Source organism: Cervus canadensis, chromosome 11 (assembly GCF_019320065.1).
Source record: "Cervus canadensis isolate Bull #8, Minnesota chromosome 11, ASM1932006v1, whole genome shotgun sequence".
Classification (NCBI taxonomy): domain Eukaryota; kingdom Metazoa; phylum Chordata; class Mammalia; order Artiodactyla; family Cervidae; genus Cervus; species Cervus canadensis.
Genome location: NC_057396.1, coordinates 28812131 through 28833378, shown reverse-complemented (window position 1 = coordinate 28833378; position 21248 = coordinate 28812131). Strand labels below are relative to the sequence as shown.

General features: G+C 40.2%; 1 protein-coding gene across 1 annotated transcript; it reads right to left on the bottom strand.

Moving 5' to 3' along the window:
• Nucleotides 1-294: 294 nt before the first annotated feature.
• Nucleotides 295-11516, bottom strand: SC5D (sterol-C5-desaturase). Its single transcript, XM_043481769.1, has 5 exons — nt 11382-11516; nt 5877-6094; nt 4989-5121; nt 2767-2867; nt 295-2427 (listed from the first exon to the last, which is right to left on the bottom strand). The coding sequence occupies exons 2-5, from the start codon at nt 6084-6086 to the stop codon at nt 1972-1974; spliced, it is 900 nt and encodes a 299-aa protein (XP_043337704.1). The 5' UTR covers nt 6087-6094; nt 11382-11516; the 3' UTR covers nt 295-1971.
• Between the last annotated feature and the right edge of the window lie 9732 nt (nt 11517-21248).

Below are 21248 nucleotides of genomic sequence, written 5' to 3'. Positions count from 1 at the left end.
TGCTTAAGTGAAGCAACACTGTAACAATAACTTAGAAAGGAAAAAAACAAACATTTTCTTCTGGATTCAAAGCATTAAATTTTATGACTGGTGTCTTGCTAAAAGAATCTAATAACAGATATGAAATATAAAAAGAAAGTGGCACTCCCTTCTCTCTTTCTCCCCTTGATAGCAAGCATTTGGAGATATTCTAAAAGTTGTGACAATCCACAACACTTCTAAGCTTTCACATTGATATAAAATTTGTACAAAGAATATTTTATGCTTTTATAATATTTAACTGATACACTTTAATAACAGTCATAATCAACTTTTATTGTTTACATAAATAGATTAGACAATACCTTTGCCAACCATGTTTTCCCAACATACTTATATTACAACACATGACATTTCTTAGTCAAAGTTATCTGTTAAATCTTTTCGCAGAGGGAGCGGGAAGAAGTAAACAAACAGGAGGGTATTGAAATAATATTTCTAAACTAATCTTCAGTGATAGGCCTAAAACATTTGGCAATTATTTCCTTTTATAGAAATCACAGGATTGTAAGTTTGAAACTTATCAAAAGTGCAGTGCATCAATTTAATTAAAAAACCAGTAGAGTTAAATATATTACCTGGGCATCAAATTTCCCTTTCTACATATATTCAGAATCACATCATTTTACACCTATTAAATAACAATTGAAAACAATAACCATCAAAATCTTTAATCCCAGATCTGGATTAAATCATGGCAGTACTAATGTTTTCTAAAATTCCAATGTATCTGTTCATTGACGATGTCACCAGAGAGTAAGTTTTCTATGTGTGGAAAGATAATAATCTTGTAACATCAGCTATTAATCAGGTTACTGAGCTGATAATACATTATGATTTTTTTTCAAATCTATGTTTCTACTTGAACAAAGCACAAGTTATCATACCAACACAGTAAGTCCCCTACATACGAACCTTCACGTTTCTAACCTTCAAAGACGAGGACATGCGTGCACATGTCCAAGCACTAAGTTCACATATCTAGTGGACACTGTCACATGCGTGACATTGTGGGATTGTGCTTTTGTGTTCTTCACTGTACAGTGCTGTGCAGTATTTTTATCTCAAGCCCAGGATGTCTGAAGCAAGCATAAAAGCAGTGGTGATGTAGCTGGTATCCCCTATTGCTGATGATCTGAAGCTCTTCCATCTCCCACCTCCTTGAGTTAGTAACTCTCCTCACCTGTTCCCTCGATGACCGCCCATGTGCCATCTGCTATACTATATTACTGTACTTTTCAAGGTACTGTACTCTAAGAGTAAAGACGTTTATTTTTCGTGTTTGTTTTTTACGTATTATTGGTGTGAAAAGTCTTATAAATCTATTACAGAACAGTAATAGATTGTAATAATAATAGCCAATTACTGTAACAGTAATAGCCAATTGTGTTGGTTGGGTAGATGAGCTAACTTTGTTGGACTTATAAACAAATCTGACTTATGAACATGGATCTCGGAATGGAACTTGTTTTTATGTAGGGAACTTACTGTACCAAATACTTAATCATTTCTGATACGAGAAACCATCTTCATATTAGTACTTCTTTGTTATGCCATTTAGTCTTGATATCATTAACCACAATGAATTTTACTTTAATGACTATGCACAAATTAAGGCAAAAGGACACAGCCCACTCCCCTCAATAATTTATCCTCTATCTTTTAAAAAACTGCTGTTGAGGCTATACAAATTACAGATCTGCTGGCTAGAAAGACACAACTTGTTCCTTAGACCAACATCCAGTATTTGGACCACGAGGTTAAAATCGTGGTACACATCCACGTTCCCTTGATCTACCATTGTGAGCATTCCTCAGCTATACCCACAATACTGATTTTTCAAATGATACTGTTCACTTGCTATGCCTCCTCATGGTAACGTATGTAGGTTATTTTTCCTTGATTAAAAGTTTTTAATAATTGGGAAATAATCTACTCAGTCTTGGTACACTCTCCATTGAATAATTTTTCATTTTTATAACCACTTCCTCCATGACTATTGTGCTTTTCTTCTGCCATTTTCTTCACATAATTAAGAGGTCCATTCCCCTCAAAGGAGGAGGGATTTCTGAAAGAGCCTCCAATTCTATCCCACAAGGTGAAATACTGCCCATAATTATAGTCAAAGAGCATATGGTGGTCTGTGTGATGAGCCGAGCCATTAATAAAAGGCTTTAAGAGCTGGGGAACACGAAAATCACCATCGTGAATGGAAATTGTCCAGATATTGACCAAGATGTACAAGCCTAAATAAACTACCTTGTGTAACGGGAAGATAAAAGGGTATATGTGGTAAGGCAGACTCTGAAGGAAGCCGTCCAGAGGGTGAAAAGCGTGACTCGCAAATGGAGTTGGAATCTTCCAGATATGATGAGGTTTGTGTAAGCGCTATGGAAGAAGAGACCATGTTAATGCCACAGACTCTACCCAGTGCAACATTCTACTTAGCTTTTCATGCTCATGGTGTGGGAAATGATCTATCTGAAAAAATCCTGTTGAATTTAGCAAATTACTTTAGAAAATCCCCAAGACAGTAAGATTTTTAGCACAGCCCATGCAGATTCATAAAGGATACAAACAAAATGTACCTGGTACCTATCATGACTAAGGCTACTTAGGTATTTAGTAAGTTAGAGGAAATTCTTGAAAACGAGACAGGATCTATAGCTATCCACTGCTGAAATGTGTCTTTTCTCTCTTCCTCTACAAATGAGTCAAGCTTATTACCTTATATACAAGTCTATGATGAAGGCCTCTGTGAATCCAGTAGATCAGCATGTCAGTGAAGAAGAGAAAGGACAAGACACTAGCAACGAGTTGAAACCAGCCTACAAGAGACAAAAGGACATGGCAGAATCAAGATTCAGCTCCTAGGATCAGTTTACTTTTTCTCCCCTCCTTAATATATTTTTTAACTTTTTACTTTGTATTGGGTTGTAGCCAATTAACAATGTTGTGATAGTTTCAGGTGAGCAGTGAAGGGACTCAGCCATATATACACATGTATCCATTCTCCTGCAAACTTCCCCCCCATCCAGGCTGCCAGGTAACACTGGGCAGAGTTCCCTATGCTATACAGTAGGTCCTTGTTGGTTATTCATTTTAAATATAGCAGGGTGTACATGTTGATCCCAAACTCCCTAACTATCTGTCCTTCTCCCCAGCAACCATAAGTTCGTTCAGAGGTTACTTTTGACAAGTCCGTCTAAGGAGACAAAACAGGATACTAGACCCAAACACTGCCAACTATCTGCTTTGTTAATTCAATGCATCACAACCTCCATCTCCCTTGACTCTGGGATCTGTTCATTTTCCTCTCATAAAAACTTGAAGTGTCCTACCTAAAGTATTTCTTAATTAAACTATGAGGATACTTACGAAACAGAAAGAGTATATTCCTATGGTATCTTTATTAATTAAATGCTGGAGAATAATGTTATTTTTCTTTTCATATTAATCTTCATAACACACATATCTTTACATATTTTACCTCCTCTGCTTAGAATTTTATTTTCCACAAACTACCTTAAGCCATGATATTATGAGCATTTACTCTGTAACCCAACTCCTTCTGACTTTTCCAACCTCATCTACTCATGTACTAACCAGCCTGGTTCACTTAGCATCCTCCCAACATCTTCAGAGTCTTGCCTCTGTATCTTTACTCAAACCGCTCTCCTTTTACTTTTATTCGTAGTTCAGCCCACCTTCCAGGACCGAGCCAATTCAGCACCTGGTGTGTGACTTTTGTTTCCTCCTTTGAAAACTAAACTTTTACTAGGAGAGCAGGGGTGCTGATGCCAACAACCATGGATTTCAGCCCCAGATCCACCCCTTACTTGTCAAGTGAGCTCAGCAAGTTACTGAAACTCTTCTGTACACTTAATTTACTCACCTCTAAAGGAGCATATCGTAGTACCTACCTCATAGGATTAATATAGAATAAGATGGGAGTGATGAAACGTGAAAAGCTTACAACTAAAGCTGGTACATATGAACAACAAATTTTAACTATGTATTACTCTTACTTTCTAATACTAGATTCCAGAAATGTACCTTGATGAAGTAATTCCAGAATTTCACAAAACTTTAGTTTAGTCACTGTAGCACTGTTTATAATAGAAAAATAAGAAACAATCTAAAGATCTAAAAGTATAGATTATTTAAATAAAGTTTATTTAAATGGATATTTATGCAATGTAATTCTAAAACTAATTGGCATGAAAATATGGCATAAACATTGGCAAGAAAAAAAAAAATCAGAGTCCAAACCAGCATGCATAGCAAGGGTTTCAATTTTGTGATATAAATAATGATGGGTTTTTAAAAAAAATAAGTGATGATAGATTTTTAAAAAAAAATTTGTCTTCCCATTTTTCTATAAGTATCGATTACTTGAGATTTATTTTTTTGGGGGGGGGAATGCTTGAATTAAATATAGGTAATAGGAAACAAATTCAAGGCTCTAGCTCTGATGATGTCAATCTTCTCCTGGGCACAATCTCATCTACAAGAAAGACTTTAAGGCTGAGATGAAATTAAAGAAATGCACATATGTGGCAGGACATGAATGAATTAAAGTAGAATACTGAAAACAAACTGGGATTCCCAGGTGGCACTAGTGGGAACCTGCCTGCCAATGCAGGAAACATAAGAGATGTGGGTTTGATCCCTGGGTTGGGAAGATCCCCTGGAGGAGGGCATAGCAATCCACTCCAGTATTCTTGCCTGGAGAATCCCATGGACAGAGAAGCCTGGTGGGCTACAGTCAATATGGCCACAAAGAGTCAGACACAACTGAAGCAACCAAGCATGCACACATAAAAACAAAATGAAATTTTTAAAAGTATTTTGAAGAAAAGAAGAGGCAGATTTGACTCCAAGAAACCCATCTCTGCCTGAAGTTTACACTCCATGCGGAAACTCTTATACCATATATGGAAACTCACCATATGGAAACTCTCCTATGCCGTCATAGAGTTTGCTGTAACCTCTCACCTCTAGCAGGAACAGTGAAACCGTGGGGATGCTCATCCATGGCATTGACTGGACAGAATGCGTAATCTCTCGAGAGACTTGATTCTGAAAATGAAGTTTCTAATACTTACAAAGTGCAAAATCTATGTTAAACAAAACTAGCACACAATTGTTCCATATTGGATTTTGAACGTCTCTTTTATATGAAGGCACTTACCTCCAAACTGCTTCTACTAAAATGTTACTGTTTGGGCAGGGGTGTATAAGAAAAACATTCCTTTTGCAGGAAGCAAATGCCACAAATATTTTAAATTCTAAATATTTTTCTCCCCTTCGTACAAAATCTCTATTCCAAATTTCTATTTACAGAATATTCATTTATTTCATAATTAACTTCCATTCCCAACCCTCTCTACCTTTTTTCCCCACTCTTTGCAGTGACTGACAAATACAAGTAACTGAAACAGAAAAGTCACTAAACAGGTCTATATCTGCTGAGTTTGGATTATCTAGTCAAAAATTATATACACAGTAAAAGCATATTTCAGTTTGTGAAAGCTTAATATTAAAATAATTATACAAATGTCTACATTTATTTATTCATCACTAGCAAAGAAATTCTTACCTATGTGTCTAGCAAGACCAGGCTTACAGATTAAAAAAAAAAAAGTACAGTTTATTTATCTGTTTAAGGAAAGGAGAGAGAGAACTAGTTCTTCCAAAAATATCCCATTTGGAGCCGGTTTTAGAAACTCTAAAGGTTATAACCAGTTTAATCTGAAAATCTCACAAATATTGATACATCACATTGCTATTTTTACTGTAACAGTAATTAAACAATAGATAAGAAAAGCACTTACCTTTAAAAATTGTGGGTGTTTCATTAATAAATGATCATAGACAAAATAATAACTCAGCGTTGCAAAGAAGAAATACAGTATATAAGCACCAAGATTTGTTACAATCAGGAGAGTGATGGCTTGTCGGAAGATGTTGTCCTCTGGCCACGTGGCTGGATATACATACGGTGTAAAAAAATAATAATCTGCAATACTGAGTACAAGATCCATCTTAGCCCCTAAAGGATAAACAAGTAACAACAATTACTTTCCCATGTTGACATTTCTCAAAACAAAAATTTTTCAGAAAAACTATATATGAAGTTCCTGCTTTCATAGGCATATGAAGTACAAGCCTGCTGCTACTACAATCCTGTAAATGCCATCATTAGAGCCAGAAGGGGTCTTCAATGTCATCTCTGGACTAGGGTCCAGTCTCTTCATCTTATACATGGGGACACCAAAGCTCAGTGAGAGAAACTGGGGCCCACAAAACTTCTTCTCCAAGGCCAGGCTGATGGGTGGTGTAAATCCAGATCTAATTGCATCTCAGTGTTTGCCTCCACTATATCCTATTGCCAGAGAACATGGTAATAGTTAGCATGCAAATAGCAAAGGTATTTAGGTAAACGGCTTTCTCCTTCCCCTACAAGTTTCAATGGCACAAAGGATTCATATTTCAAAGACTTTTGCTTCAGTGCTGAGACTTCAGGTCAATTTCCTAAAAGGGATCTATGATGTGACCACAACCAAAAAAGTCAGGGACTATCCTATTTTTGTGACTGACCCGAACTCTCATTGATGGAACAAAAAACTAGATTACATTTCTCCCCCCGCCCCCGCCACCCACCCCCCAGTAGTCAGGGGTTGGCAAACTGTGGTCCCACAGGGCCTGAACCCAGTGCCTGCTTCTGTAAAGAAACTTGGTTGAAACACAGTTATGTCCACATGTGTCTATTACATAGTCTATAGCTGCTTCTCTATACTACAAAGTCAAGATTCAGTCACTGTAACGGACACAGCATGGCTCACAAAGCCTAAATGCTTATTATCTAGCCTTTTGAAAGGAAAGTAGGCCAGCTCCTGTTTCCAGATGCTTAAACTTTGAAAAACTTAAGTTGATCCTGCATATAATGTTCAGCAAATTCACAGTCAGCTTTTGTGGGCTGATCACTGACTCCATCATTGACAATCTATTTTCTCATTCTTCACTACACTGTTGGTAGTGAGAAATGTGCACAGTATTCTAAACAGCCCTCATCTATAACTAAAACTTTTGAACAACAGCAATAAGAAAAAAGAGTCCGAAAATTGCCTTTGAGTTTTCAGTCTCTTAAAATCAAATTCTAGAAGTTGTTTATTTATTAAGGTGTTTAGCCCCTTGTTTGTGTTATGAGTTGCAAGCATTTTTTCTCACATGGACATGGAAAAAAATTTACAATCAACTAATACAGATACCAGATATTGACATATATCCTTCATCATATATTGTTAATGCACTCAAACAACAATTAAGTATCAAGAAGTACACCAGGTGACGAGCATTCAAAGATTAAAAAGATTCAGTCTAAATCCATCTTCAAAGTAAGGCAGCTATAGGACGGAAGAGTCCCATCAATACGACAAGTACTACAATTAAGGTTGTTGTTTAGTTGCTAAGTTGTGTCCGACCCCTTTGGCACCCCATGAACTGTAGCCTGCCAGGTTCTTTTGTCCATGGGATTTCCCAGGCAAGAATACTAGAGTGGGCTGTCATTTCCTTCTCCAGGGTATCTTTCCGACCCAGGGATTGAACCTGCATCTCCTGCATTGGGAGGTGGATTCTTTACCACCAGGCCACCCAGAAGTTCTACAATGAAGGTACATATATGCAAACTGTACAAAATTAGAAAAGACAACACAACTATCTGCTATTACAATAGAAGGCTGTACAGTGAAGTACTTTGATTTGGGCTTTGAAGGACATTACCAGAAAAAAAAAAGGGGTGGGGGAGGGATAATTATCTCAATTAGAAATAACAACTGCAAAGCCATGGAAAGGCCATGGTACATTCATGGCTCATGGGATGTGGCAAGGTGGATGCTTAATGGTGTGACGAGGGTGAAGCAGAGGGAAAAAAAGGTTGGAAGATGAACCTGGTAAAAGGAAACTGGTGTCAGACTGCTTTTGCTATTGGATCTGGTGCCCTGATAAGGAATTTGAACTTTCCCTCACACATGACAGGGCAGACACGAAAGACTTTCGATGAGGAAAGAGGTATAAACAGACACATATTTTATAAAAACTGTTGTGTTAGGAATGTATTATACTGATAAGACACAGGGAGACTGGTTGCTCCTAACTAGTGTGGTAGACTAACCTAGAGAGGATGACTGCCTGAACTCAGACAATAGAGACTAAGAAGTCTAATGGGAGTTTGGGACTAGCAGATGCAAACTATTCTATACAGAAAGAATAAACAACAAGATCCTACTATATAGCACAGGGAACATATTCAATATCCTGTTATAAACCATAATGGAGAAAAGTATGAAAAACTATCATCAGAAACTAATAAAACTTTGTAAATCAACTATACATCGACTAAAAAAAGAAACCTAGGATGTTATCAAAAATAGGGAATATTGTGGAGCTAGTATATTTGGGTGCAACAGGAACTTTTGAGGTACGAGGAATGATGGGTTCAGTTTGGGTCTTAAGTCTAATTGCTGTGACTCATCTGGACTCCAGGATAAAAGCAGCAGCCTACCTGCAAACATGAATCTGAAGATCAAAAGGAGCCTAGCTGTAGCTGAAGTTGAAGCCATAAAGGACAGAGCAGCAGGTCACGTACATTAAGTAAGATCAGAAACAAACATTTAAGAAGAACCTAACAACTGAAAAGAATATTGCTATAGCACTAAAGGCTGCTTCCCTAGTGGCTCAGACGGTAAAGAAATTGCCTGCAAAACAGGAGACCTGGGCTCGATCCCTGGGTTGGGAACATCACCTGGAGAAGGAAATGGCAACTCGTGCCAGTATTCTTGCCTGGAGAATCCCATGGACAGAGGAGCCTGGGAGGCTAAGTCCATAGGGCTGCACAGAATCGGACATGACTAAAGCAAATTAGCATACACACACACTTTAAAGGCTGGTGAGAGTGGAAACTCCAATACTTTGGCTACCTCATTTGAAGAGTTGACTCACTGGAAAAGACCCTGATGCTGGGAGGGACTGGGGGCAGGAGGAGAAGGGGACGACAGAGGATGAGATGGCTGGATGGCATCACTGACTCAACGGACATGAGTTTGAGCAAACTCCGAGAGTTGGTGATGGACAGGGAGACCTGGCGTGCTTTAATTCATGGGGTCACAATGAGTCGGACATGACTGAGCGACTGAACTGAACTGAAGAGTTGGTGAACGAGTCTTGCATATTACCTGTAATACCAAACAGCCATAATCCCACATACAGAAAGTCTCCTACATATGAATAAATTCTGTTCCTAAGTCCAACGAAGTCAGCCAAAGTATCCAATAACACAATCGGCTATATAGTACTATTCTGTAATAGGTTTCTAATGCTTTTCACACAAAGAATACACAAAAAACAAACAAAAAATAAAACATTTTTAATCTTACCATACAATACCTTGAAAAGTACAGTAGTACAGTACAATAGCTGGTATACAGACAGGGGCTGGCATCGGGTGAACAGGCAAGAAGACTTATTGACTAGAGGAGGGACAGTAGGAGAGAGTAGGAGGGAGATGGTAGAGCTGAAGGACTGTCAGCAACAGGAGACGGAGGGCAAGCTGCAATTTCACTGATGCTGACGGAATGCACGTTCACACCTTTCAAAGTTCAAAACTTGAAGGTTCCTATGTAGAGGACTTAGTATAGTATCTGGAACAGTACCGTGTAGCCAAAAATAACTCAAACATTAACCATGAGCATTCTCTAACTTTTTTTTTTTATATTTTACTTTTAATATTCGATGTAAGTAAAGACTTTAATAAGCTCTCAGTCCCTACCTATTAAAAAAAACTCTTAACTGAAGGCCATGAGTGTTGTATTGATTTGCATATTCCCTGTATATAACTGCTGTGATAGTAAGCCAGTACCTAGAAGAAAGGAGGAAATGTACCTCAGACCAGCTGGAGGCAGCTGAGATACTGTGAGATGAAACCTGTTTTAAAGTTTGTTTGTTTTTTTTTCCAGAATTTGTGGGATGTAGTAATCAGGTATTCACAAATATATTGCTGGAATTTCTGACATCTAAAAAAAAGTTTGAAATCACTAACAATTATGATCTCAAAACTGCAATTCAATTTTGAAGTTTATATTCAAACCCACATCTATGAAATAGAGAAAGCATATCTAGGTTAGGTTACAGAACTGTTCTAAGATTTAGAGATGAAGTATAGGATGTGGCATTATCTAACATGTGGAACCTCCTCAAGGAACAGGAGCTATTTATTATTACTACTGTTACAGGAACTACAGCTCAGTCAAAATTACTCTAACCTAAGGCAAAAAAAGTGTTATCTGATTTTAAAAAATTGCTCATTTCTAGTATCAACATTTACTATATATGAGGTACTGTAAATATTAACTCATTTAACCCTTTCAAGATACACCCTAAAAGTTAGGTACTAGTATTATTCTTATAAGAAATCTGGACACAAGATACCCAGAGCGATCAAGTAAACAAATGCTGGGGCTGGGATTCAATCACCCTCAGGCTGGTTGCAAAATCCAGACTTTAACCAAGTTCTACTGTCTCTTCATCACTATCTCTTCAGCTCCTTAAAATTTTAAATTCTCAATGACCTTAGAAGCTCACATACTTTTGCATATAATTTTAAAGTGTTTACACTCCTAAAGCCAGGGGCTCTATAGTCATCTTAATTACACTACAATAACTGGGGCTTGCACAAATAATCACCAGTTCTTCAGCCCAATTCCTTTGCCTCTTGAAGAAAAAAAAAAAAATTCCCAAGAACAGAAAGAAATTCGTCGCAAAACGCTTTACTAGCGTTCAGTGGATTTGCCTTGTAATAGATTTTCGCAATAGCCAACATCAAACATTTCATTTTCTTCAGGTCCACTCTCATGTTCTGTTTCCTTCACGTCCAAGCCTCCTTGTGCCCTGAAACACGCGCTCTGGCCAGGCAGAGGCCCCTAACCTGGAGGTCTCTGGCCGCAACTCGCCTCCCGCCAGCCCCTGGCCAGCGCGCGTGCCCTGCGCTCTGCACTCGCCCCATCACAGCCCCCACCCAGCTACCTGCTCGTCCCTGCCAATGATCAGCGCAGGAGTCCTTGAGCCAAATTTCGCAGACAGAGCCCCATCTCGTGCCCAGGGCCTTACGTCCAGGAAGCAGTCAACAAACGCCAGCGGGATGGGGGAGAAGGGGAGGGACAGACACGCTCTCACCTCCTGGGTCTTGCCTGTCTCTCTACCCCACCACCCCCCTTTCTTCCTCTCCTCACGCATCCCGTTCAGGTGTATTCGGCCTCCTTTCCCAGCCCCCATGTCATCCTTACCTAGAAAGAATCGGCCGCCCGCTGCCCGGCTGCCGACTTGGTTCCTCGGGGCCTCTGCAGTTCCAACTAGTGGATCTCCGCGGTCAGCCAAGCAGCCGAAGTAGGGAAGGGCGTAGCCTGACCTCACGCTCGGGGCTGCCGGCGCCGCCAGCCAATCAGAGGCTAGCGACATAAGCTGATATGACGGCAGATCGCGCGACTTGGCTGACGGGGGTTCTCAGCGGTCACGTGGGTTCCGCGCGCTCGGGCACGCCCCTTTCGCCCCGGTCCCGCTGAAGGGAGGCGGGGACCCTATTTAGGTACCAAGGTGGCAGAGCGTGGGGTTTTAGGTTGGATTTTTGTTTGTTTGTTTTTTGCTTTCGCGCTGGCGTGTGTAACGCAGTCTTGTAGGAAGCAGGTTTCAGTTCAGTTCAGTCCTGCGCCCAATTGTGTCCGACCCCATGAACTGCAGCACGCCAGGCTGCCCTGTCCATCACCAACTCCCTGGAGCTTGCTCAAACTCATGTCCGTCCAGTGGGTGATGCTATCCAACCATCTCATCCTTTGTCGTCTCCTCCTCCCGCCTTCAGTCTTTCCCAGCATCAGGGTCTTTTCCAATGAGTCAGTTCTTTCCATCAGGTGGCCAAAGTATTGAAATTTCAGCTTCAGCATCAGTCCTTCCAATGAACATTCAGGACTGATTTCCTTTAGGATGGACTGGTTGAGTCCAACTCTCACATCCATGCATGACTACTGGAGAAACCATATCTTTGACTAGACGGACCTTTGTTGGCAAAGTAATGTCTCTGCTTTTTAATATGCTGTCTAGTTTGGTCATAGCTTTTATTCCAAGGAGCAAGCCTCTTTTAATTTCATGGCTGCAGTCACCATGGCTGCAGTGATTTTGGAGCCCCCCAAAATAGTCTGTCATTGTTTCCATTGTTTCCCCATCTATTTGCCATGAAGTGATGGAACCAGATGCCACGATCTTAGTTTTCTGAATGTTGTTTTAAGCCAACTTTTTCACTCTGTTTCGCTTTCATCAAGAGGCTCTTTAGTTCTTCTTTGCTTTCTGCTCTAAGGGTGGTATCATCTGCATATCTGAGATTATTGATATTTCTCCTGGCAATCTTGATTCCAGTTTGTGCTTCAGTCAGCCTGGCCTTTAGCATGATGTACTCTGCATATAAATTAAATAAGCAGGGTGATGTGTAAGCCTTGATGTACTCCTTTCCCAATTTGGAACCGGTCTGTTGTTCCATGTTCAGCTCTGTTGTTTCTTGACTTGCATACAGATTTCTCAGGAAGCAGGTAAGGTGATCTGGTATCCCCATCTCTTTAAAAATTTTCGACAGTTTGTTGTGATCGACACAGTCAAAGGCTTTGGCATAGTCAATAAAGCTGAAGTGGATGTTTTTCTGGAACTGTCTTGATTTTTTGATGATCCAACAGATGTTGGCAATTTGATCCCTGGTTCCTCTGCCTTTTCTAAATCCAGCTTGAACATCTGGAAGTTCACAGTTCACGTACTGTTGAAGCCTGACTTGGAGAGTTTTGAGCATTACTTTGCTAGCATGTGAGATGAGTGAATTGTGTGGTAGTTTGAACATTCATTGGCATTGCCTTTCTTTGAGATTGGAATGAAAACTGACCTTTTCCAGTCCTGTGGCACGTTTGTAGTTGGGAAAAGTCCTTACTGTGCCTTGCTGCTGCTGCTGCTAAGTCGCTTCAGTTGTGTCTGACTTTGTGCGACCCCTGTAGATGGCAGCCCACCAGTCTGCCCTGTCCCCGGGATTCTCCAGGCAAGAACGCTGGAGTGGTTTGCCATTTCCTTCTCCAATGCATGAAAGTGAAAGTGAAGTCGCTCAGTCATGTCTGACTCTTAGCAACCCCATGGACTGCAGCCCAGCAGGCTCCTCAATCCATGGAATTTTCCAGGCAAGAGTACTGGAGTAGGGTGCCATTGCCTTCTCCGACTGTGCCTTGAGGGAAGTAGATATTTCCTTTGATGTGTGTGTTGGAAGCATTTTCAACTCAAGACGGTGTAAGTTGTTTGTCACTTTGCTAGAACCTGTTTCTCAATCTGAGAAAGTAGAACCTGCCTCAATCTGAGGCCTACTCTTTTCTATAACATTAAGTGGTTTGAATTTGGCCAGTTTAGATAGTGTTGAAATGCCAGAAATCTTTTTGCAGTACAGATAAAGCAGATTTATACAAGCTAATTAGTAAATCTGTAGGTGGTCCTTTGGCAGCATCACTACAAACAAAGCTAGTGGAGGTGATGGAATTCCAGTTGAGCTCTTTCAAATCCTAAAAGATGATGCTGTTAAAATACTGCACTCAGTATGCCAGCAAATTTGGAAAACCCAACAGTGGCCACAGGATTGGAAAAGGTCACTTTTCATTCCAGTCCCAAAGAAAGGCAATGCCGAAGCATGTTTAAACTGCTGTACAATTGCACTCATCTGACATTCTAGCAAAGTATTGCTCAAAATTCTTCAAGCCAGGCTTTAAAACATGAACTGTGAACTTCCAGAAGTTCAAGCTGGTTGTAGAAAAGGCAGAGGAACCAGAGATCAAATTGCCAACATCTGTTGGATCATTGAAAAAACAAGACAGTTCCAGAAAAACATCCACTTCAGCTTTATTGACTATGCCAAAGCCTTTGACTGTGTGGATCACAACAAATTGTGGAAAATTCTTAAAGAGATGGGGATACCAGACCACCTTGCCTGCCTCCTGAGAAATCTGTATGCAAGTCAAGAAGCAACAGTTTGAACTGGACATGGAACAACAGACCGGTTCCAAATTGGGAAAGGAGTACATGAAGGCTATATATTGTCATTCTGCTTATTTAACTTATATGCAGAGTACATCATGCGAAATGCCAGACTGGATGAAGCACAAGCTGGAATCAAGATTGCCGGGAGAAATATCAATAGCTTCAGATATGCAGATGATACCACCCTTATTGCAGAAAGTGAAGAAAAACTAAAGAGCCTTTTGATGAAAGTGAAAGAGGAGAGTGAAAAAATTGGCTTAAAACTCAACATTCAAAAAACTAAGATCATGGAAACTTATGTTATCATGTATAAAATAGATAGCCAGTGGGAATTTACTGTATGGCTCAGGAAACTCAAACAGGGGCCGTGTATCCACCTAGATGGGTGGGATGGGGAGGGGTATGGGAGGGACACTCAAAAGGGAGGGGGTATATGTATACCTATGGCTGATTCATGTTGAGGTTTGACAGAAAACAACAAAATTCTGTAAATCCTTCAATGAAAAAATAAATTAATTTAAAAAAAACACCAAGATCATGGCATCTGGTCCCATCACTTCATGGCAAATAGATGGGGAAACAATGTAAACAGTGACAGACTTTATTTTCTTGGGCTCCAAGATCACTGCAGATGGTGACTGCAGCCATGAAATTAAAAGACACTTGCTTGGAAGAAAAGCTATGATCCACCTAGACAGCATATTGAAAAGCAGAGGCATTATTTTACCAACAAAGGTCCATCTAGTCAAAGCTATGTTTTTTTCCAGTAATAATATATGGATGTTAGAGTTGGACCATAAAGAATGCTGAGCACAGAAGAATTGATGCTTTTGAACTGTAATGTTGGAGAAGACTCTTGAGAGTCACTTGGATAGCAAGGAGATCCAACCAGTGAATCCTAAAGGAAATCAGTCCTGAATGTTCATTGGAAGGACTGATGCTGATCAGTCCATTGGAAGGACTGATACTGAAGCTGAAACTCCAATACTTTGGCCACCTGATGTGAAGAACTGACTCATGGGAAAGACCCTGATGCTGGGAAAGATTGAAGGCAGGAGAAGAAGGGGACGACAGAGGATGAGATGGTCAGATGGCATCACCGACTTGATGGACATGAGTTTGAGCAAGATCCAGGAGTTGGTGATGGACAGGGAGGCCTGGTGTGCTGTAGTCCATGGGGTCACAAAGAGTCAGAGATGACTGAATGACTGAACTGTTCTAGTGAATTTGTCCATTTGCAGAAAATCTGACTAGTACTTAGATTTTGCTCCCTCCAGAGTAACAAATAGAAGAAAATATGTGAAGTGGGAGATGATTACCTTAAGGAAGGGATATTTCCATTTCCTTATAGGATGATCAGAAGTGCTGCAGTGTAAGGGGATAAAAAGGCTGTGCTTCCCTACTGGCTCAATAGTATCGAACCCGAACCCACCTGCCATTGCAGGAGATGTGGATTTCATCCCTGGGTCACGAAGTACCCTGGAGAAGAAAATGGCAACCCACTCCAGCAGGCTTGGCTTGGGAAATCCCATGGACAGAGGAGCCTGGCAGGGGGTTCCTGGCAGGGTCCATGGGGTTGCAAAGGCACAGGACATGACTTAGCAGCTAAACAACAATAATCTTGAAAACCTTTTATATGAATATTGTTTTAAATATCCCTGGAAAATAATGAAGACTCACAGCTAGTAGCCTTCTCTTTGATTTACCCTTGTGTATCTGCTTCCATCACTTGAGTGGAATGCTTATCAAGGATTATATTTGTTTTCCATTGTTGACCTAAGCTAAAATGGACTGGAATGGGTGAATTTAATTGAGATGACCATTATATCTACTACTCTGGGCAAGAATCCCTTAGAAGAAATGGAGTAGCCATCATAGTCAACAAAAGAGTCCAAAATGCAGTATTTGGATGCAATCTCAGAAATGACAGAATGATCTCTGTTCATTTCCAAGGCAAACCATTCAAAATCACAGTAATCCAAGTCTATCCCCTGAACAGTTATGCTGAAGAAGCTGAAGTTGAACGGTTCTATAAAGACCTACAAGACTTCTAGAGCTAACACCCAAAAAAGATGTACTTTTCATTATAGGGGACTGGAATGTAAAAGTAGGAGGCCAAGAAACACCTGGAGTAACAGGCAAATTTGGCCTTGGAGTACGGAATGAAACAGGACAAAGGTTAATAGAGTTTTGCCAAGAGAACACACTGGTCATAGCAAACACTCTCTTCCAACAACACAAGAGAAGACTCTACACATGGACACCACCAGATGGTCGACACCAATTACAGATTGATTATATTCTTTGCAGCCAAAGGTGGAAAAGCTGTACAGTCAGCAAAAACAAGACTGGGAGCTGACTGTGGCTCAAATCATGAACACCTTATTGCCTAATTCAGACTTAAATTGAAGAAAGTAGGGAAAACCACTAGACCATTCAGGTATGACCTAAACGAAATCCCTTATGATTATACAGTGGAAGTGAGAAATAGATTTAAGGGACTAGATCTGATAGACAGAGTGCCTGATGAACTATGGACGGAGGTTCATGACATTGTACAGGAGATGGGGATCAAGACCATCCCCATGGAAAAGAAATGCAAAAAAGCAAAATGGCTGTCTGAGGAGGCCTTACAGATAGCTGTGAAAAGAAGAGAAGCGAAAAGCAAAGGAGAAAAGGAAAGATATTCCCCTGTGAATGCGGAGTTCCAAAGAATAGCAAGGAGAGATAAGAAAGCCTTCCTCAGTGATCGGTGCAAAGAAATAGAGGAAAACAACAGAATGGGAAAGACTAGAGATCTCTTCAAGAAAATTAACGATACCAAGGGAACATTTCATGCAAAGATGGGCTCGATAAAGGACAGAAATAGTATGGACCTAACAGAAGGAGAGGATACTAAGAAGAGATGGCAAGAATACACGGAAGAGCTATATAAAAAAACATCTTCATGACCCAGATAATCATGATGGTGTAATCGCTCACCTAGAGCCAGACATTCTGGAATGTGAAGTCAAGTGGGCCTTAGGAAGCATCACTACAAACAAAGCTAGTGAAGGTGATGGAATTCCAGTTGAGCTCTTTCAAATCCTAAATAATGATGCTGTGAAAGTGCTGCACTCAGTATGCCAGCAAATTTGGAAAACTCAGCAGTGGCCACAGGACTGGAAAAGGTCAGTTTTCATTCCAATGCCAAAGAAAGGCAATGCCAAAGAATGCTCAAACTACCACACAATTGCACTCATCTCACACACTAGTAAAGTAATGCTCAAAATTCTCCAAGCCAGGCTTCAACAATACGTGACCCAGGAGCTTCCAGATGTTCAAGCTGGTTTTAGAAAAGGCAGAGGAACCAGAGATCAAATTGCCAACATCCGCTGGATCATCGAAAAAGCAAGAGAGTTCCAGAAAAACATCTATTTCTGCTTTATTGAGTATGCCAAAGGCTTTGACTGTGTGGATCACAACAAATTGTGGAAAATTCTTAAAGAGATGGGAATACCAGACCACCTGACCTGCCTTTTGAGAAATCTGTATGCAAGTCAGGAAGCAACAGTTAGAACTGAACACTGGTTCCAAATAGGGAAAGGAGTACATCAAGGCTGTATATTGTCACCCTGCTTATTTAACTTATAAGCAGAATACATCATGAGAAACGTTGGGCTGGAAGAAGCACAAGCTGGAATCAAGATTGTTGGGAGAAATATCAATAACCTCAGATATGCAGATGACACCACCCTTATGGCAGAAAGTGAAGAGGAACTAAAAAGCCTCTTGTTGAAAGTGAAAGAGGAGAGTGAAAATGTTGGCTTAAAGCTCAACATTCAGAAAGCTAAGATCATGGCATCTGGTCCCATCACTTCATGGCAAATAGATGGGGAAACAGTGGAAACAGTGTCAGACTTTATTTTTTGGGGCTCCAAAATCAGTGCAGATGGTGACTGCAGCCATGAAATTAAAAGACCCTTTCCCCTTGGAAGGAAAGTTATGACCAACCTAGATAGCATATTAAAAAGCAGAGACATTACTTTGCCAACAAAGGTCTGTCTAGTCAAGGCTATGGTTTTTCCAGTGGTCATGTTTGGATGTGAGAGTTGGACCATGAAGAAGGCTGAGCACTGAAAAATTGATGTTTTTGAACTGTGGTGTTGGAGAAGACTCTTGAGAGTCCCTCGGACTGCAAGGAGATCCAACCAGTCCATCCTAAAGGAGATCAGTCCTCGGTGTTCATTGGAAGGACTGATGCTGAAGCTAAAACTCCAATACTTTGGCCACTTCATGTGAAGAGTTGACTCACTGGAAAAGACCCTGATGCTGGGAGGGATTGGGGACAGGAGGAGAAGGGGACGACAGAGGATGAGATGGCTGGATGGCATCACCGACTCGGTGGACGTGATTTTGAGTAAATTCCAGGAGTTTGTGACGGACAGGGAGGCCTGGCGTGCTGCGATTCATGGGGTCGCAGAGTCGGACACGACTGAGCGACTGAACTGAACTGAGAGCTCTTCCTGGTGCCTCAGACACCTGGGTCAGGAAGATCCCCTGGAGAAGGGAATGGCAACCCATTCCAGTGTTCTTGCGTGGAAAATTCCATGGACAGGGGGGCCTGGCATGCTACAGTTTCAAAGACCCGACTGAGTGACTTTTAATTTCAGACCTTAAAAAGAGATTCCCAGGTGATGCAGTGGTAAAAAAAAAAAAAAAAAAAAAAATTCCCATAATAGAAATTCTACTGCCTTGTAATTTTTAATATCAGATACACAGAACATATATCTTCTGTGTATCTGAAATATCTCTTCCTATTAGGAAGAGATTCCTTGTATGTTTTTTCTCCTGACTTTTCTGTTGCTTACAGTGGAAAATATGTCTCAATTTCATGTTTTTAATTAAATGTTTTTGCCTAATTAAAAATAGAAACTAGAGAGTTACTTACTGAATAAATCTTTTTCTCAGATGTTATGTTCTCAGATTTTTATTGTCAAAAGCATTTCTTGCATGTCTGCCATGCAGAGACCTTTGTATTCAGTGCTCTGTGAAGTATAAGAGTATACTCTTAAGAGTATATCAAAAGCTCTAGACTACTTGGGATAATATATGCTGTGAATTCTCATTTTTCTGCAGTGTGTATCCCTTATGTCCGAGAGGAAGATGTGGAGGAAAAACAGCAGCAGCAACAACAATAACTAATATTAGCAGCAGTAAGCGTATGTATAGAATAGCTTAGTGAAAAGGTGGGTAGGATGATTGTTGGGAAATGAAGTAGAGTAAGTGGGGGTAAGTTTACCTTTGGTTGTGCAAGCTTTGATTTCATAAGATTTAATGATCCTAATGTAAGAAGACAAGTAACCATTATTCCACAGAAAGTCTCCCTACAGTGATGTCCTTTTCCTAGATCTTCCAACATTGTGATATCCAGTATGATAGAGGCTAGGTATGTATAGTGACCCCATGCACTATAGCCTGCCAAGCTCCTCTGTCCATGGAATTCTCCAGGCAAGAATACTGGAGTGGGTAGCCATTCCCTTCTCCAGGGGATCTTCCCAACCCAGGGATCAAACCCAGGTCCCCTGCATTGTGGGCAGATTCTTTACCATCTGAGCCACCAGGGAAGCCTGTAGTTAAATTTAAGTAAGTTAAAAAATTTTTTTTTAAATTCAGTTTGTTGGTTGAAGTAGGCAGATTTCAAGTGCTCACTGGCCATTTGTGGCTCGTGGCTATCATATGGATCCTATAGTTAGCAGACATTTCCATTGTCACACGAAGGTCTGTTGGGCAGCACTGTTTATCTTCCATGTCTCTACCTTCCTTGTGTGTGTGTGTGTGTGAGCGATAGAGTTACAATGACTACTTTAATGTTCTTGTTTGCTAATTCTAATCCTTGTGTCAGTTTCTTAAAATTGAGGTGCATTTCATTTATGTTAATAATGTAATAGTGGTTTACATCAGCACTGCTGCTGTAGTGGTAATATACAAGATCCCCAGTGTTATATTAGCTTCAGGTATACCACACAATGATTCAAAATTTTTATAGATTATGTTCCATTTAAAGTCATGGAATACTGGCTATATTCCCTGTGCTGTACAATATACCCTTGTAATGTCTTGTTTTGTATATAGTAGTTTGTACCTGTTAATCCCATAACCCTATCTTGCCCCTCCCTCTTTCTTCTTTCCACTGGTAACCTCTAGTTTGTTCCTTATAACAGTCTGTTTCTTTTTTTGTTAAATCCACTATTTTTTTTTTAAGTGATAACATACAGTTTTTGTCTTTTTCTGGCTTATTTCACTAAGCGAAATACCTTTCAGGTCCATCTATGTTGTTGCAAATGGGAAAATGTCATTCCTTTTTATGGCTGAGTAGTATCCCGTTGTGTATGTGTGTGTGCGCGTGCGCATCATATCTTCTTTATCCATTCATCTGCTAGTGGACATTTAGGTTGCTTCCACATCTTGGTTGTTGTAAATAATGCTTCTGTGAACACTGGTACACATGTATCTTTTTGAATTAATGTTTTTGTCTTCTTCAGATTTATATCCAGGAGTGGAATGGTCATTTTATTTTTAGCTTTTTGAGGAACCTCTATACTGTTTTCCAAGTAGCTGCATCAATTTACATTTCTACCAGTTGTGCTTAAGAGTTCCCTTTCTCTGCTGTCTTGTGAACATTTGTTGTTTGTGGTCTTTTTGATGATAGCCAGGTATGAGATGGTATCTCACTGTTGTTTTGACATGCATTGGAGAGGGAAACGGCAACCCACTCCAGTATTCTTGCCTGGACAGAGGAGCCTGGTGGGCTATATGGGGTTGCACGAATGAGCGGCTTCTCTTTCTTTCTTTCTTTGATAGGCATTTCTCTGATGATTAGCACTGTTAAGCATCTTTCATGGGCCTCTTGGCTATCTGTATGCCTTTTTTAGAAAAAAGTCTATTCAGGGTCTTTTGACTGATTTTAACTAGGTTGCTTGTTTTTGATATTGAGTTGTCTGAACTGTTATTTTAGATATTATAGATAATATTAGATAATATTATTTTAGATATTAACCCCGTATTGGTTGTATTCTTTGCAAATGTGTTCTCCCATTCAAGAGGTTGTCTTTTCATTTTGTTGA

Excerpts from the sequence above, each read along its gene's own strand:
- SC5D (XM_043481769.1), bottom strand. The coding sequence starts at position 6,086 with ATGGATCTTGTACTCAGTATTGCAGATTATTATTTTTTTACACCGTAT. Across the intron at positions 5,122-5,876 it reads AACACCCACAATTTTTAAAG|AATCAAGTCTCTCGAGAGAT; the intron begins GTAAGTGCTTTT and ends CTTCATTTTCAG. Across the intron at positions 2,868-4,988 it reads CATAGGAGAGTTTCCATATG|GCTGGTTTCAACTCGTTGCT; the intron begins GTGAGTTTCCAT and ends TGTCTCTTGTAG.